Raw genomic sequence first — 18,364 nt, forward strand, 5'->3', positions numbered from 1 at the left:
TTTCTGCTGCATCTGAAAATATTTTTTGTAAAAAATGCTCAGTCATCTCTAGAACAGGATAAAGACCAGACGTAGGCAATGGACGCGTCTTATCTGGAGGGAAAAAGGGACTTAACATGATAAACATCTCAGGACATGATAAAACCCAGAGATTCCTTCCTGGGCCATCATTAATTTTTTTTAAAAAAATCCAGTGATATGTGACTTATCAGAAAGATTTATATTCAGTTGAAAACCAAGCTATTTTTAGCTGAGCAAATGAGAATTCTTTGGCATATCTCTGGATGTCTCACTAAGTTTCTCAGGGACAGTGATTTTCAGTGGTGACAGGATTAAAAAGAAACCTTTCGTGATGTCATACAGGAAACACACTCTAGAGAGGGGCCAGCACCTGTAGAACTTGGTAAAATTTTATTTATGAAAAAAATTTATTTTAAAAATTGATGTATTAAAGAGACTCTTAGGACTTCCCTGGTGGCACAGTGGTTAAGAATCCGCCTACCAATACAGGGTACACGGGTTTGAGCCCTGGTCTGGGAAGATCCCACATGCCGCGGAGCAACTAAGCCCATGCGCCACAACTACTGAGCCTACGTTCTAGAGCCCGCGAGTCACAACTACTGAAGCCCGCGTGCCACAACTACTGAAGCCCGCGTGCCTAGAGCCCATGATCCACAACAAGAAGAGCCATTGCAATGAGAAGCCCGCGCACCACAACAAAGAGTAGCCCCCGCTCACCGCAACTAGAGAAAGCCCGCGCGCAGCAACGAAGACCCAACGCAGCCAAAAATTTAAAAAAAAAAAAAGAAAGAGAGACACTTACACTGCACTTAGAATATATAAGGCACTATTCTAAGTGTTTTACAACTGTTTACTCATGTTCTTTTCTCTTCCTGCTTTGAGGCCCAGCGTGCTGTTTAGCAGAAACAATAGGATAAGTGGAGAAACTCTGAGCATCCTGGCGTGGCTAGGACAGCCCTGGGCACACCGACACGTCTGCTTGGGTTGACAGCAGATGTCTGTTCCTAAGAGTAAACTTCAGCCTCAGGCTCTGTCCAGGCAGGAGTGTCCTCTGTGTCAGGCACGGCTCTTACCATCTTATCACCTGTCCTTCACAACACCCCCGCCCTCCCAGCCCTCCTGTCTCTGACTTGTGTGCCCTCCTACCTCCTGCTGCTTTTAGGCTGAACCAGATGAAACCGCTAATCTTTGTTGCTGATGTTTCAACTGATTTTGTTTTATTTTAAAAAATGATAATTTCATGCAATTCACCCTTATGTTGCCTACCTTTTAAAAAAAATTGAGGTATAGTTGATTTACAATATAATTAGTTTCAAGTGTACAACATAGTGATTCAAATTTTTTTATAAAATATACTCCATTTATAGTTATTAGAAAATATTGGCTCTATTCCCTGTGCTGTACAATGTATCCTTGTAGCTTATTTATTTAATACGTTGTAGTTTGTACCTCCTAATTCCCTTCCCTTATCGTGCCCCTCCCCCTTTCCATCTCCGGTAGCCCCTAGTTTGTTCTCTATATCTGTGAGTCTGCTTCTTTTTGTTATATTCACTAGTTTGTTGTATTTTTTACATTCCACATATAAGTGATACCACACAGTGTTTGTCTTTCCCTGTCTGACTTATTTCACTTAGCATAATACCCTCCAAGTCCATCCATTAATACTGCCTACATTTTAAAGAAGAGAAATGGCTGCTTAGAATGGTCTAAGTATCAATAACTTGCCCTAAATTCTCAGAGGTTCTCAACAGCAGTACCCGGATTCAAAATCCAGTTTGCTCCCTTCTGAACGCACTAGTATGCTACTTTTCAGAGTGTGCACCCAAGAACCAGCTGCTGCGGTTTAAACATCAGATCATCATCCTCTTATAAGGCTGTGACTTTGGGATAAAGATTTTTCACTCTGTGCGTCAGTTTTCTCATCTGTAAAATGGGGATAATAATAATGCAGTACTGTCCAATTTGTAGGACGGTCTTGACAATTGGATGGGGAAATCCAAGCACGGAATTTAGACAGTGCCAGGCACTCAGTAAGCACTCTATAAAGTGAGCTATTATCTTCAGGTTGCCCTTAATACTTTTTTTCCTGCTTGAGTAAATATACCAACACACACAGGCCTCTCCTTTGGCTGCTAACATGAGGCCCTCGAACTGAGACAGTCAATAGTAAAAACCTAATTATGATGCCAAGTAGGTAGGTGATGACCGATTAACAGCAGCTGTTCTCACAATTTCCGGACGTCATGGGGCTGAACCTGCAGTTCTGTGTTACGCTACTGGATCCTTTCCCTTGTTCTTTATTTTTTTAAGGAGGAAACGGGGGCTGTCACTCCTCCTAGGGACGACAGGTGTGACTTATCATTCTCGATATGAGCCAAGGAGCCTCCAGACAGGGCAGGGAGCGCAGCCCGAGAACAGGAGGCCCACGGCAATTCCTGTAAACCGTCCCTAAACCAGTCCTAGCAGGGGCCGGGAAATTCCCCCAGTTCAAAGTCTAGGAAGCGTGTCAGGCTGACCCCGGCGGTGCCAGGTGAGGAAATCCCCATGTTCCCTGCCCCAGAAGTCGCCCAGGTCTAAGTCGCTAAGTCTGAAGAGGACTCTGGCGTTTCTTAGGGCTGGTCACCGGGCGGAGCAGGGCGGGGCCTGGGCCGCGCAGTCCCTTTAAGGCCGCAGCCCACGTGCTCCGTGACGTCATAGTAGGAAGTGTTTTAGGAAGTGGCGCTCTGCTGGCGGGTTTGAGATTCCCGCACTTTAATGTCGTCTGGGTGGCGCCCGCGCCCCGCCGCCAGGTGAGTCCCTCGGGCGGGCGCCCCCGGTGTCACCTGCCCGGCGGGCTCGCACCCCTCCTCTGCGAGGCTCGCGGAGACGCCCGTGACGGGTTCTGAGTCAGGGGTTCCTGGGCGGGGGGAGCTGGGAGGCCCCGGAGCCCGGCCCCGGCGGGGTGGTGCCGGGTGGCGGCCGCGAGGCGGGGGCCTGGGACGGGGCGGTGATTCGTCCGCGCCGCGGTGACGCAGGGACCGCGGGGAGTTGGGAGGGGAGGCTCCCCGGCCAGCGGTCAGGGCGCCCGGGCGGGGTCCCGGCTGGGGGACCCCTTGCAGGTCCTGGGCAGTGGGGCGCCCTGTCCTTTGAGGGACTCTCCTCCCTGCTGCTTCCGTACAGCTTGGGGAGGGGGCGGTCGGTGGAGGGGCTGCGAAAGGCCGGAGTTGGCTACCAAAACCAAAACCAAACCAAACAACCTGGTTTATGTACGAGGTGAAAACCACTTCCGATTTTTCTCCTTTCACATGGAAGGGCTGTAGTATCTCTTGTCCATCTCCTTGTGTTCCATTCTTCCTTAACTTTCGCTTTTTGTCCCCCACCGCCAAATTGCTTACAGAGTTAGCAGGACATCAGTATGAGCTGGTCACCTTCCCTGCCAACCCAGACATGCGGGGCCTGGGAAATGAAAGAACGGCTTGGGACAGGGGGATTTGGGAACGTCATCCGATGGCACAATCAGGTAGGCCCGGTGCCGCTGGGAAGAGCTGGGGGCGGCGGGGTTGGGGGCAGGCTCCCCCCTCACTGCCTCTGCCCTACCCTGGGCTCCCTGGGTGAACGGGGCTCACCTTGGCCATGGGCTTCTTGGGAGAGAGTGAGAGAGGGGGCCTCAGGGCCCCTAAGCTGACTCTAGGTTAGTGGTCTCCAAGCTTTAATGACTGTGTCACCTAAATAAATAGTAAAAAAAAAAAAAAGTTTAAGCTTTCAGCTTCAGTTATATATATTGAAAATTACATATCTATGCTAACCTTAGACTAACACCTACTAATACATTGTGTAGTAATATATTACCTGTTATGAAACATGCAAAAATAGAAGAATCTAAAGTGTGAAAATAATAAAATATTTTCAAATGTTTGAAAAGAATTTAAAAAATATTTAAAATACTTACCAATTATGATGTCTTCCCAGTATTGTTTGCAATACTTCACAGCACGAATTATACAGAGACACACGAAAGTGAGAATTATCGGTAAGGATGGTGGGTGAACATCCGTATTTCAAATAATTTTTATAGTTTTGAATTCTTTGGACCGATTTGTTTATCGCTCTGCTAGATCCTGATTTTTTTTTTTTTTTGCGGTACGCGGGCCTCTCACTGTTGTGGCCTCTCCTGTTGCGGAGCACAGGCTCCGGACGCGCAGGCTCAGCGGCCATGGCTCACGGGCCCAGCCGCTCCGCGGCATGTGGGATCTTCCCGGACCGGGGCACGAACCTGTGTCCCCTGCATCGGCAGGCGGACTCTCAACCACTGCGCCACCAGGGAAGCCCTGATTGTTTTGTTTTAAACATCTTTATTGGACTATGATTGCTTCACAATTGTGTGTTAGTTTCTGCTGTATAACAAAGTGATCCTCATTGTTTTTATTCCTTATGTGTCTGATGTGAGTTTCTCACCCCACAAGCGTTAGGTCTTCCATATTACTGTTTGTTTGTACTGGTGTTACATGCACTGAAATTCTCCACAGCAGTGTCTTTAAGCCATTCGTCCATTTTATGAGAGTTATTTTGTTAAAATCGGATAATACCATCCATAATTCTACCAAAGTGGGGCACACGGAACCTGCAGCACGTCCTCCATCCCCTGCCTGTGGAATGCCCATTTTCCTTGGGATCCCTCGAGTGTCAGAAGCGGCAAGTGTCCTGACAGATGATCTGAGGACAGTGCTGTACGGTTAATATCAGGAAAGCTTCATTTCGTGTTTATTTTTTGGATTCCAGTCTTGGGAAACCCCTACATATACCCAATTTGGAGACCACTGCTTGAGGGAGCCCCCTCTCACCAAATAGATAATACTAGTTTCTTGACCCAAAATTCAGACACGCCAGAGCCCCTGAGGGAAGAAGGTTCCTGCTTTTTAATCAAGGGCCGCGAGCATCTTTTTGGACTCAAGAGGTGGAAAATTTTGTACCGCTTCCCAGGAGCCTGGCTGCAGCCAGCAGGGAGGGTCATCCAGGCCCCCGGCCAGCCATGGCAGAGGGCCATCTCAGACAGCCACCCTCCTGTATCAACTGGAAGGCCCTGCCCTGAACCCTGTCAGCTCTGAGTGGATGAAGCGGCCCCTGGAGGAATGTGAGAGCCAGAGCTGGAGAGCAGAGGACAGTCCTGCAGCTGGTAATTCTCACACTCACCCAGGAGACGCCAATTCCAGCCAACCCTGTGGCTGGGACGGGGTTGGGGGAGGGGTGCAGGGGGTGCAGCCAGGGGCCTGGCATCAGGACAGGAGAGTCAGATCCTTCCACAGCCCCACGCAGACCTGGGCCGGGCTGCTTCCAGACAGGCCAGGGCTTCTGGAGTCTTGACTATAGCAAGTGTCCCGCTGCAGCTGAACTGGAGACGTCTTGGTTTCCTGCAGGAGGAGTTCTATCAGGATGTGCTGAGTGTCTGCCACGTCTCACCCCAAGTGGCCTCCATCTGCTCTCTGGGCTTGGAATACGCTTGTCAGTTGGAGTTTGTTTCTGGCTTTATAGCTGCGAGCCCAAGAGTGTGTGTGTGTGTGTGTATGTGTATGGACTTGTTCTCTAGAATTACTGCTTTCCAGTTTCTTCTCCTGTTCAGAAACCTTAATTTTTAGAAAGCCAAAGGCCGAGCTCTCGTTCTCCCGTTTGCGGCCCCTCCACTCCCTGCCTCTCCCCCGTCGGCTCCCAGCTGAGCCCTGTGTGGGACGAGCCCCTCTCTCCTGGACGTCTCTGTGTGCATTCTGCCCCTGCCGCCAGGACCCCGTGTAGACCACCTCCCACAGAGCCGGCAGGCAGGACCCCTCGTCCCATGGGAGCTGGTTCTCACTGAACCCTTCACCCTTGCTCGTTCGGGCAGCCTCGCGCACTGCGTGGTTTTCTGCCTAGGGGTGTTCCCATCAGCCTGGGCTCTGCCTGGCTTTGGGCTTCTTTCACTGCCCCCCCGCACCAGAGACTCTCTTCGTGTTACACGTGTGTTAGGTGCACAGGGTCATTCACTCTTGGTTTCTGGAGAAGGGAAAGAGCCATTCATCAAGTGTTACAAATGTAAGCTCCCAGCTGTGATCATCGCGACCCAGGAGAGGGGCCCGGTGCAGTGAGACCTTGTACCGGAGGCCGGGGTCTGTCAGGGGGTCTGGAAGGCTGCCCCAAGGAAGCAGCGCTGGACAGGAGCCCTGAGGGTTGGTGGAAGCTAGCCGGGCAGAGAAGGCGGGAGGAGGATTCCAGGCCCAGGGCGCGGCCTGTTCAGAGCCCCTGCCGGGGGGTTGGGAGGGGTAGGTCATGGCAGGTGGATGTGAGCGGAAGGGCTGAGAGGGGAAGGGCTGCTTCAGGGAGCCCCGCTTGGGCTGCAGGAACACATGGCGGGGCCCAGGCAGTGCTGGGCTGGGAGGTCAGCTCTCCGAAAAAACTCCCCTACTCCTGCAGCGTGAAGGCTCCCACTGCGGCTTGTTTCTTGCCCCTGGCGGTTTAACCTCCTTTCTCACCAAATTCCTGAGTATTAGCAGTCAGCTCTCGAGATCCGGTACTGGGCCCCCACTGGCACTGCCCTGTCTGTTGGGGAGACCAGTTAAGTAAGAGGTTTCGGGAGCAGTCCGGGTGCGAGATTGGACTGGGCTGATGGTGGTGGACGTGGGGGGAAGTGGGCAGATTTAAGAGCTTTTCAGGGTGACATTGGCAGGACACAAGGGTGGAGTGGACAGTGAGGGGCTGGGGGAGAGGTGTCCAGCGTTCCCAGGTGTGTCGTGAGCACTGGCCCGGGGCCTGGCTCCGTCCAGGAAGCACTCCAGGTCCTCCTGGCGTCCCCCCTTGGGGAAATCCCTGGGCTGCTCTGGGTGCTTAGGGGAGGGTCTTTAATCGGTGTTCAGAATCAACACGAGCGTGTTCTCGGGGTGGGGGGGCACCCCTGCTTTCAGAACCTCTGGAGGAGAGCAGCTGGGATAGGGTGGTGGTTACTTAACTCCCGTCGGGCACAGTAATTGCTTATATTCGACATGACAACCATGTACGTTTTCCTAATACGCCGTGTACCTTGTCTACAAGAGAGAGTATTTGTCCTTCATCACAGGAGAAGCATAAAGGAGCCTAAGCATTGGTGTCCTCAGTCAGATGAGTCAGACTAATGATCAGACCCATCATTTTTTTTCAGTATTTTTTAAATTAATTAATTAATTTTAATTTTTGGCTGCGTTGGGTCTTCGTTGCTGCGTGCGGGCTTTCTCTAGTTGTGGTGAGCAGCGGCTACTCTTCGTTGCCGTGCGCGGGCTTCTCATTGTGGTGGCTTCTCTTGTTGCGGAGCACGGGCTCTAGGCACGCGGGCTTCAGTAGTTGTGGCTCGCGGGCTCTAGAGCGCAGGCTCAGTAGTTGTGGCGCACGGGCTTAGTTGCTCCGCGGCATGTGGGATCTTCCCGGGCCAGGGCTTGAACCCGTGTCCCCTGCACTGGCAGGTGGATTCTTCACCACTGCGCCGTGAGGGAAGTCCAGACCCATCATTTATTGAGAACGTCCTGTATGCCAGCATGGGCGAGGTGTTTTCACATGCGTTATCTCCAGTCTGCTCAACCACCCTAAATGGAAGTACTGTTGTCTTTACTCCCATTTTATAACTGAGGAAACTGAAGCATAGAGAAGTCAACCCCTTACTCAGAGAGGCTAAGCTAGTAAGTAAAGGAGCGGGAATCTTCTGAACCTACATCTGTTTGAATCTCAGCCTCATGCCTCCTCCACTGGCTTGTGGCTTCTCCAAGGTGGGGATCCAAGGTCAGGGACACCCCAGAACAGGCTCAGTTGAAGCACTAAAGGAAAAACACCCCTTTGGATGACAAAATGTATAAGTCTTCCTTGCTAAACAGAGAACCCTAAAGTGAATATTTCCCACGGAGGAAGGGCAGTGCAACAAATGACCCTACCTGTCTCCGTGAGATTTTTGGTTCTCTTACCAAGCATGGGCCTTGACAATCCTTGCTGTGTGGATACTCCCTTAAATCTTCAGCCCAAGGGTCAGTACTTTCTGGATGGACTGATATTTTCAATAAGGTGTTTGTCAAACACAAAGGAAGAAGAAGAAGAGGCGGGGACCTCTGTGACCTCAGCTGCAGCCCCCTTCGGGAGCGAGGGGGAGAAAACTCAGGACTTGCAGTCGCACAGCCTGGGCTCAAGTCCTGGCTCTGGTGTCGGCAGCTTCAGGGCTCTGGGCCACAGCCTCCCACACGGATTTGAAAGAAGCTAAGATATCGATCCCCTCTGCTCTCAGCTTGTCTGGGCCAGATGTGGCACTGCTACGCCCTGGAAGCCTCTGGACACGTCCCAGGGTACCTCACAGATACCACATACTTACTCTGTGCGCTGTGATGGCTGGGAGTTGCTGCCCTGGTCCCTGAGGACACACCGGTCATCCCTCTAGAAGTGGCGCTGGCTCTACTTGTCCCCTCACTGGACGACACTAAGCTCACTTTAGCCTGTCTGTGTGTCTTCAGGTCTTAAAGACTTTGAGCACGGGCCTGAGGCCGTCAGGGGTCCGTCAGGGAAACAAGGAGGTGGCCCTGACACACTGTGCTCTAGTCGAGGGGATAAAGTGGATCCTCAGGAACACACCGAGTGAGTGTAATGTGAGCACCGGATCGTGAGGAAGTAATCACGGCTCCTGTTTGTCGGGAGTGTCATTGCCAGTTGTGCTGGGTGCTTTATCCACGCTGTCTCGTCGATGCCGGAGGTGGCCGGAGGCCTCTCAAAGCAGGGTTTCACGGGAGGTGGACTGCAGGTGGTGGGACGGGGAGAGCATCGCCTGCACGGGGCTAGGAAGGGAACGGTGCTGCGGGAATGTGCGCCAGGCCCTCAAGGATCAGATGCTCTGCCTCATTTAACTGACAGCACCGGCAGGGGTAGGGTCGCCTCCACCTTGTGGATGAAGACCTAGAGGCCTAATGGGCTCAAGGTCGCACATGCACCAGGCGGAGTACAGGGATCATGATCTGACCTGCTTCACCCCTGAGCCCATGTGGGTGGGTTTGGAGGCCGACGTGCCCGTTAGGTGTTTACTCCGAAGGGAGTTGGGTGGAGTCAGCCGTCTCGGCGTAGACTGGTCACCGGGGTTGAATCAGGGGTGAAGCTGCGGCCAGACCTCGGCCTTCTGACTCTCAGGCCTGGGTTCTGTCCCTAGGATCTCTCTGGGCCCAGCTTCGCACCTCCTTCCTGAAACACTCATCTTGGAGGGAGGACCTGAGAAGGAACAAGGAAGGTATTTCTAATCCCGCTCTTGGACCACAGAGGCCTGTTGGGTGGCTGCCGTGGTAACAGGAGTCAGCGTTCTGACCTGAGGGTGTGGAGGGACCTCTTGGCTTCCCGTGCATGTCGCCTTGTCGTTAGAAGAGCACCATCTGATGGTCTCAGAAGTCTGAGGATGCATGCCCCCCCGCCGCCCTCACTTCAGAGTATACCCACGTTTATACGCGAGGTTCGTGTTTTCCTGTGCAAAAGGCAGAGTCACAGACACTCAGAGGACCTTCATCATCAACTGCCTTTGATGTAGGTACCGCTGTGGGCCCCTTTCTCCATTTTCTCAAAGTACACATCACTTCTGAATTTTGCCCCAGCTTACTAGGCGTCGGATACTGCGATGGTTTGGGCCGAGTCTGGGTTTCCAGAAAACTGAGCTGAGAGTGGGAGGTTCCGAGCCAAGTGGAGACAGTCATCCATGCCCTCGAGTGTCATTGCTGCTGGGGAACCAAGCCCCCCCAACCCGACTTTCAAAAACATCTTCGTAGTCTGTTTACGATGAATTGAATTTCGCTTTCCAGAGCCAGTATGTTTTTAGCAATGGAAGGTCCTTCTCTTTGGGTTTCTGTTTCAAATGAAACATTACTCATGGAAAAACGGGAATGTTTCAGAGTACTTCCTAGAGGGCCACCGGGTAAGAAAAGTTGTGTCTGTGTCTGCATGGGACACTCAGGCCTAGGAAGTCAGGATTTCCCCTGCCGCCGTAGGACGAAGCTGAGCTGTCCAGAGTCAGTGTTGGTGTCTGTGCCCACTTAGTCTGTGATGTGTTCCGTGTTCATATCGTTAAGTTCGCTCTTTAGGTTTCGTTTGGCAGTTGAGACCAATGTTGGATAAGTCTTCAATATCAGAATCCATTTGTGGATTCTGGGATGGGCCAGGTGATGGCTGTGTGTTAGCTCCGGTGTTTGTGTTGGGCAAAAGACTACAGTTATCTACAGTCACCCAGCATATACAGGTAGAGTCTATAAAATATTTTCTAAGTCACTTAATAAGTCTACCCTTTGGGTTTGATTTACCTGTTATCTTTATGAAGGAAGCATACTGTTTATGCTTGGGAGAATAACAATGCCTCCCAAAATGTCTGCGTCCTAACCCCTTGAGCCTGTGACTACGTTAGGTTATGTGGCAGAGGGAATCAAGGTTGCTAATCAGCTGACTTAAATGGGAAGATTATCCTGGGTGATCTTGGTGGACCCACTGTAACCACAAGGGTCATTAAAAGTGGAAGAGGGAGGCCGGAGAGTCTGTCAGAGTGATGCAACCACAAAGACTCAGCTGGTCACTGATGGCTTTGAGCTGCAGGAAGGGGCCATGAGCCAAGGGATGAATGCATCCTCTAGAAGCTGGGGCGGGCAGGGATGTGCGTTCTCTGGAAAGGGACACGGCCTGCCCACATCTTGATTTTAGTCCAGCGAGGTGCTTGCCAGACTTCTGACCTCCAGAGCTATCAGGAAATAAATTTGTTTTAAGCCAGTAAGCTGGTGGCAGTTTGTTGTAGCAGCAATAGAAAAGGAATACACTGTTCTGTGTATTGAAGTTAAAGTAGGTGCAGAGTTTTAAACTCTCAGAGACATCCTGAGGTAACACACCATGCGTGGCAGTATCTTCTTCGAAACTGTTGCATAAGGCACTGTCCATCACAACGTCACACGCTTGAGTGGATGCTCCCAGTGGCGTCACCTCCTTTTACAGCCTTGCCGTCCGTCAGTCTTCTCTCACTGGTAGATCTCGGCATCCCAGCCCGGGTTCCTGTGCGATCCCGCCCACCTGGAAACAAGCATCTAGACGCATATCAGAGCGGCTGTTGCTGAAGTTACCAGAGAACTGGGAGAAAACATTCTAGTCTGAATGCTTAGTGGGAAGTGAAACTCGAAAGCAGATTCAAATCAGTTCGAGAGCAGAGGAATCGGGAAGTTCACGCTGTAGAGGATGGAACGTCTTGTGAGATGTAACTCAAGCCTGTTTGTACATCGATTAAAGAAATAGTGGTCTCTTGACACACACCGTAACTCTTGACAAGTATTAGCTGAACGTCCACCCAAGTTCACTCATCCAGCTGTAGTGATGGGTTCAAGAGCAACAGGACTGACAGTTTTTGAAAGAGGTCAGCTCTTCTTCAATAGGGCTTCTGAACCCAGGCCAGAGATCAGGATTCTAAGAGCAAAGTGAGTGAACGATGTGGCACAGCCTGGCCATCAGTGCCTGCCTGGCACCAGGGAGTGTTGGCACAGAGGCAGGCATGGACCACTGCAGGGTGAGCCTGGGGAACACTGTGCTGGGTGAGAGGCCATCACAAAAGGCCACATCTTGTATGATCCCACTTAGATGAAATGTCCAGACAGCTAGATCTGTAGAGACAGAGTGCAGACGGGTGGTTGCCTGGCGCCGGAGGGGGTTGGGGAGAAACGGGAAGTGATGGCTGATGGGTGTGGGGTTTCTTTGGGGGATGATGAGCGTGTTCTAAAACCGACTGTGGCTTTGGCCACGTTACTCTGAATGTGCCCCAACCATTAACGTGTATGCTTTATTTATTTTTGGCTGTGCTTGGTCTTCGTTGCTGTGCGCGGGCTTTCTCTAGTTGCGGCGAGCGGGGGCTACTCTTTGTTGCGGTGCGCGGGTTTCTCACTGTGGTGGCTTCTCTTGTTGCGGAGCACGGGCTCTAGGCGCATGGACTTCAGTAGTTGTGGCACGTGGGTTCAGTAGTTGTGGCTCGCGGGCTCTAGAGCGCAGGCTCAGTAGTTGTCGCACACGGGCTTGGTTGTTCAGTGGCATGTGGGATCTTCCCGGACCAGGGCTGGAACCCGTGTCCCCTGCATTGGCAGGCGGATTCTTAACCACTGTGCCACCAGGGAAGTGAGTCTCCACATGTGTGCTTTAAACAGATGAATTGAATGATATGTGAATTATAGCTCAGTAGAGCTGTTGAAAAAAAATAAGCATGTGAGGTGACTGCACGACAGAGGCTTACCCACAGCCACGTGGGGGTTTGATAAAAGCCACTTACTTCTGAGAGTGCCCTGGAGGTGTGGCAAGTACCTGATTCAGGCCTTGGAGCCTTCACGGTCAAAAAATGCCTCCGCCTTCTTCCCGAAGCTTTTGTTCTTGAATGTCGGTTTTAGGGACGGGTCTGTTGACCAGCGAGTCAGGGATCTTAGTGGACACCGTCTGTCTCCGTCCGGGACTCCCATTTTCCTTTTCCTCCCGGGTGGGTCCTTGTTCACGGGGATAGTGGCTAGTTTGGTGGATGTGTGACCGCGATGCACTTCCACTGCCCTCGGGAAGCATGTGTTCCTGGGGACCTTGCCACGTCCTCAACATGCCTCTGTTAAGTCCCGTCTGTACCGAATGAACTCCTGCACTTACAGAGCTTATGATTCCTTACGGTATGCCTGTTCATAAACAGAGACAATGGTCCGACAGGGCCTGTGGGACATCCATCCTTCAGTTGGGCACCAGTCGGATTTTGGTACCGTTCTGAAGCCTTTTCTTGCTGGATTTACACTCCGCCCGTCCCACCAGCTGGGGCTTGTCCCAGGGCTCGTGGCACGTGGGCTGTTGGGGGAGGGGTCTCGCCGCAGGTGTGTAGGGTTCGCGGGGCGGGGGTGGAGGTCGGCTTGCTCGCTCATGGCAGGGCCAGCACCCAGGCTGCTGCCACAGAGCCATGGCCAGGGCAGCTGCTGACCCTTGGCCGTCCTGGGGGCCCCATGAACCAGGAGGTGGCGGCCGAGCGCTGTCCTTGGTTCTGTCTAGACACCTAGGGGAAGGGAAGAGTTTATTCTCGGGGCCCAGGCAGTCACTCATTCACGAGAATTGTAGTGATTGCCTTCGTTCACGGAGCCTCCGTCGAGGGCACTGTGCCAGGTACTGCATTAGGGGTTAAATGCACGAGGAGGGATGGGCCCATAGTTTAACGGAGAAAAGAGAAAATAACCCTGTGACCCTATGGAAAGTAAGTCTTTGGTAGGTAAGTACAATGAAGGAGTGGGGGGGTCAGTGCCTGGCATCTGCACGAGCCAGAGCAGAGACCTTAGAGCACAGGACCGGGCCGATGGTCTGACCTAGACTTGGCGTCAGACGCCTGGGGTGGAGTCGACGGTGGGTGATGGAAAGGCAGGTTAGAGCCCAGCCTGGAAGGGTTTTACATGCCTGGAGTGCCTGTGTGACATGGGTCTGCCCCCAAGAGTGTTACTGAACACCCCTAAGGGCTGGACACTGCTAGGGGCTCAGCTCCATGACAGCCCTGAAAGGTGGGTGTCAGTGTTCCCATTTTACAGCTGAAGACACTGAGCCAGACCTCGTGGTCTGCCGAGGGTCACAGAGCTGGTACATGGCTGCATCGGGATTTGAATCAGCCTGTGTTCCATCTTCTATACCAGGCTTGCATTCTCTCTGGAGAGAGAAACCCCCCAGAGGGAGAAGCATGAAGACTGAAGCCAGGGCATTAACCGTTAGGTTGAAGTGCAGGGAAGTGCCCTTTGCATGGGTCGGAGGTCACGTCCAGCAGCGTTGGGGTCTGAGGAGTGAGGACCCTCTGGGGCAGGAGTGGCCGGCAGAGGTCTCGTGGAGGAGGTGGGGACGGAGCAAGGCCTCCGTGTGGACTTGGGATGGATAGAGATGAGGGGAGGGGGCAGGCTGGGACCTGGGGCTGGTGGGGACCCACGTGACGGGCTGGAGGTGGCGGGGGGACGTCTGTTCAAGTGGGCACCCATGCAGACCTCGGGAGCCTGGCGGGGATGGCGGTCCGTGCTCCAGGTCCTAGGGAGACAGCTTCGGATTTGACCCTCGGCTTTCTCTGATCCTCCCGTACGTGTCCTCTGCAGGAAACGGGCGAACAGATCGCTATCAAGCAGTGCCGGCAGGAGCTTAGTCCCCGGAACCGCGAGCGCTGGTGCCTGGAGATCCAGATCATGAGGAGGTGAGGGCCTGGTGCACGAGTGCGCCCGGGTGCGGGACCACAGGGCCAGGGGCCGCAGGGCCGGGGGCCTGGGACGTCGGAATGAGTGGAGGGAGCTAGCAGGCCGAGCTTTGGGATGTGGAGCAGCAGCCCCAGTTCTGTCTGGGCAGGAGTCATAAATCCCAGTCTCTCGATAAGGACCCCAGCCCCACTGTCCAGAGGGGTGACTTCTGGAGGAGTGGCAGTTACAGCCACCACTTGGCCTTGCCAAGGGCTCTTGGGGGTTTTCTTTGTTATATTCAATTATTTAAAATAGCCATCGCAGTGACTTTTCCTTTGTTGGCAAAAGTCCTTTTTTCTCCAGTGTTTCCAATTCCGAGCTGGTTTGTGAGTCTCCCGTGCCCTGAGCCTGTTGCTGCCGTCCGTTCCTCCAGGGTGCCCTCCCAGCCAGGAAGGCATGTGGGGAAGCTCGCAGACCAACAAGTCCCAAACAGGGGCTCCTTGCTGGAGCTCAGGGAAAGGGGAGGCGTCCCCTTGTTTGCAGGTGCACGTGCGCGCGCTTGTGCGCGCACACACACACACACCACACACACACACCCCCCACCCACACACCACACACACACACACACACACACCCCCACACACACCCCACCCCACCCACACACCACACACACACACACACACACCCCACCCCACACACACCACACACACACACCCCACACACCCCCCCCCACACACACACCCCACCCCACACACACACCACACACACACACACCCCCCACCCCACACACACACCACACCCCACACACACCACACACACACACACACCACACCCCCCCACACACACCCCCCCCCACACACACCACACACACACACCACGCACACACACACACCACACACACCCCACACACACACACACACACACACACCCCACCCCACCCCCCCCCACACACACACCCCCTACACACACACCACACACACACCCCCCACCTCACACACACACCACACACACACACACACACCCCACCCCACACCCCCCCACACACACACCCCCTACACACACACCACACACACACCCCCCACCTCACACACACACCACACACACACACACACACACCCCACACACACAAACACCCCACCCCACACACACACCACACACATACACACACACACCCCACACACACAAACACCCCACCCCACACACACACCACACACACACACACCCCACCCCACACACACACCACACCCCCCCACACACACCACACACACACACACACACACACACACACCACACCACACCACACCACATCACACACACCATCCCCGCCCAGTGGTGTGAGATCTGAAGTCCCCCTGCTTTCTCTGCCTCAGAGCAGTGCGGAGATACAGGGAGGACTTGCCAAGGGCACTCTGAAGAGAACGGAGCTCTGCACGGGGCGCCCAGAGCTGGGGCTACGGTGCTGACAGGAGCGCTGCCCGGGCCCTGGGCGAGTGGTGAGCCCCGCGTCTCCCCGCCCCGCCACTCGCTCTCCAGGGCCCTCAGTGCCTGCAGGCAGCCCTCCCTCACTGGTTCCCTCCCCCCAGGCTGAACCACCCCAACGTGGTGGCCGCCCGGGACGTCCCCGAGGGCATGCAGAGCCTGGCTCCCAACGACCTGCCCCTGCTGGCCATGGAGTACTGCCAGGGAGGGGACCTGCGGAAGGTGAGGCTGCGGGGGCCGGGGTCGCGGGGTTACGGGTGCACGGAGGGCAGGGAGGGGCTTGCCATGCACCCTGCGCAGCTGTCCTTGACGAGCGCAGGGAGAGGCCGGTCAGACTCCAGGACGGGTCTTCCTCCCTCGGCACGCTGGGGCCACTTGAGCCCTTCGGTGTCCTCGGGGCCACTGGCCCAGATCAGAGGGCTTCTCCCAGATGTGGCCGCCCGGGGTCCTGGAGCGGGGCAGGAAGGTACTGGCTTGGGCCAGCTGGGCTGGGGACCCAGAGCCCCACTGACTCAGCTTCTGGGTCCCTCTCCCTTTCTTCCCGCCGCGTCCACCACGTCCCTTTGCCAGAACGCACGCTGCGGGGTGGGTGTCGGGGACCGTTGTGTGTCCCCCTCCCCAGCGATCTCCGGAACAGTGTCACGAGCCACTCTTACACGTGGCCTCATGTGATTCTCAGCAGCCCGTGACGTGGGTAAAATGGATGGGATCCCTTGTGAAGGGTGGGCCCCGCGGCCCCGAGGGCCCACGTGGGCATCCGGGCCTCACACAGCTGCAGCAGCAGAGGCTGGGTCACGGCCAGTGGGTCCCAGCCGCAGGCCCCCCTCCGTCTGTGAAGGGAATAGCGCCCGGCGCACGGGACCATGAGAGCTCTGGGCAGAAGCTGGTTTTGTATTGAAAAGAGGTTGCCTGTTCGTCTCCACCCCCCTCACCTCGCACTCTGGACAAAGGTCTGCATTGTTCGGGGGCGCGGTCAGGATGGCCAGGCAGTTCTTCCATCCGTACTCAGCACTTTCTGGGACCCGGCATCGCGTGCTTTCCCAGCACTCTTCCGGCCCCTCCCACCTTCCCTCTCCAAAGGAGACTTTCCATGAGGGCTGGTGTGCCTGGGTGGCTCTCCCATCCTGGGAGATGGGCTCATCCTGGGGTTCAGGGCAGGATGTGAGCACAGTCATTGGCAACCCGCAGGCCGGGGACTGATAACCGATGACAAATGGGGAACTTGACAACGCTTCCATTTTCCCCTTTATCTTCCTAATCTTTGACAGCTGTCTGATTCCTAACTGCAGCTGTTTAGGGAGATAAAGCCGTGTCATTGTACTTGAGTGGACAGTCCTTAGAGGGCAGCGTGGGAGGGGTGGGAGGTGACCAGCTCACAGAGGCAGAGGACTTTGGACGTCATCTTGTAGGCAGCAGGGAGCCGTTGGCCAGGGAAGACTGACACAGACTTTGGCGTGATTGACCTGGCACGGGGTGCAGGATGGTGTAGGGGACGCGGGAAGCGATTGTACCCCATGGGGCCTTGGTCCACGTGGTCACCAGGGCACCTCGGGTGCCCGCGGTCTGTCCTCTTTGTTCTCCAAATGAGGTGGCTCGTCTTTCGTATCTCTAGAAAGTTCAGAATCCGCACCTGGTCTGGGGAGACAGGCTTGGCCAGTACGGGAGCGAGGGTAAAAGCCAGAGCTGATTGAAGGAGTGCCGTGTGTGTGCCTGTCGCAGGGAGCGGCTAGCGGACGTGCGCGGGTGTGGGTGTGAATTAACGACGGGGCACCCCGTCGGGAAGTTACTTCCTGAAGTTGAGGCCGGCTTCCAGCAGCAGATGGAGTCCCTCGACAGGCTTGCCAGGGCCAGGAGGGCACAGGGGCTGAGCGTTTGGGCACGAGCCTCAGGTGGACCTGTGTCCTATGGCGGCTCTGCTGCGCAGCGGCCGTGGTGGCAGACGGATGGCTGGACCCCTCCCGTCCAGCACCCTCACCTGTGAAGTGGAAATGCCGCCAGTGCTGGCCTGGGCAGGGGAGCGGGAGAAAGGGTGAAGTGAGGTGGGGCAGGTGAGGCTGCACTGAGCCCGTCCACGCGGCTCTGCCAGGTGCCCGGCACGTACGAAGTGCTCACTGCCCGGGCCCTGCTGTCATCCCCACCCCACAGCAAGGCCGCGTCGGGGAAGGGGTCGGAGGGAGGTGTTCAGTGGCTCCTTCAGGCTCTCGGGAGCAGTGGACCAACTGTGGCTGAGCTCAGATGGGCCTGCATCCCCCAGGACCGCAGCACAGGTGAGACTCTGAGAATGACTCAGGGTTAGGGTTAGGGTTACACACGGGAGCACTTCTAGGAGCTCTCAGATGCTTCCTCCTTCCCCGCCTGGACCGACCCTGCCCATCCTGCCCGGGCTGGCTGTCCACCCAGGTCCCCAAGGCCCAGGGCCCGGGGAGTGCTCAGACGGCCTTGGCTGGTGAAGGACACTTGTGGGCGCATTGGTGGCTGGTGAGCGCTCCCCCTGACGCCTCTTTCCCCTTCTTGACAGTACCTGAACCAGTTTGAGAACTGCTGTGGCCTGCGGGAAGGAGCCATCCTCACCTTGCTGAGCGACATCGGTAAATCCCAGCCCTGGAAGTCAGGCCGTGCGCTCCGGGGAGAGGCCTCTGGGGGCGAGGAGGGGTGATGACTGGTCCTCCGGTCTCTACGGAGGTGGGGTTGTCGGGGACAGA

At 55.0% G+C, this 18,364-nt stretch overlaps 1 protein-coding gene across 5 annotated transcripts in view; it reads left to right on the forward strand.

Moving 5' to 3' along the window:
* Nucleotides 1–2,678: 2,678 nt before the first annotated feature.
* IKBKB (inhibitor of nuclear factor kappa B kinase subunit beta) overlaps nucleotides 2,679–18,364 on the forward strand; it is a 61,900-nt gene continuing 46,214 nt past the window's right edge. For 2 of the 5 annotated variants that reach the window (XM_073798592.1, XM_033848920.2), the window contains exons 1-5: nucleotides 2,679–2,810; nucleotides 3,398–3,520; nucleotides 14,109–14,203; nucleotides 15,767–15,884; nucleotides 18,181–18,250. In XM_073798592.1, coding sequence (XP_073654693.1) covers nucleotides 3,416–3,520; nucleotides 14,109–14,203; nucleotides 15,767–15,884; nucleotides 18,181–18,250 — 388 coding nt within the window. In that variant the 5' untranslated portion in view covers nucleotides 2,679–2,810; nucleotides 3,398–3,415. Of the gene's footprint in view, nucleotides 2,811–3,045; nucleotides 3,274–3,397; nucleotides 3,521–4,980; nucleotides 5,174–9,172; nucleotides 9,251–9,442; nucleotides 9,538–14,108; nucleotides 14,204–15,766; nucleotides 15,885–18,180; nucleotides 18,251–18,364 lie in introns of those variants that run through there. The other 3 variants (XM_073798591.1, XM_073798593.1, XM_073798594.1) reach the window with 3 other exon arrangements.

This window comes from Tursiops truncatus, chromosome 21, assembly GCF_011762595.2.
Source record: "Tursiops truncatus isolate mTurTru1 chromosome 21, mTurTru1.mat.Y, whole genome shotgun sequence".
NCBI lineage: Eukaryota > Metazoa > Chordata > Mammalia > Artiodactyla > Delphinidae > Tursiops > Tursiops truncatus.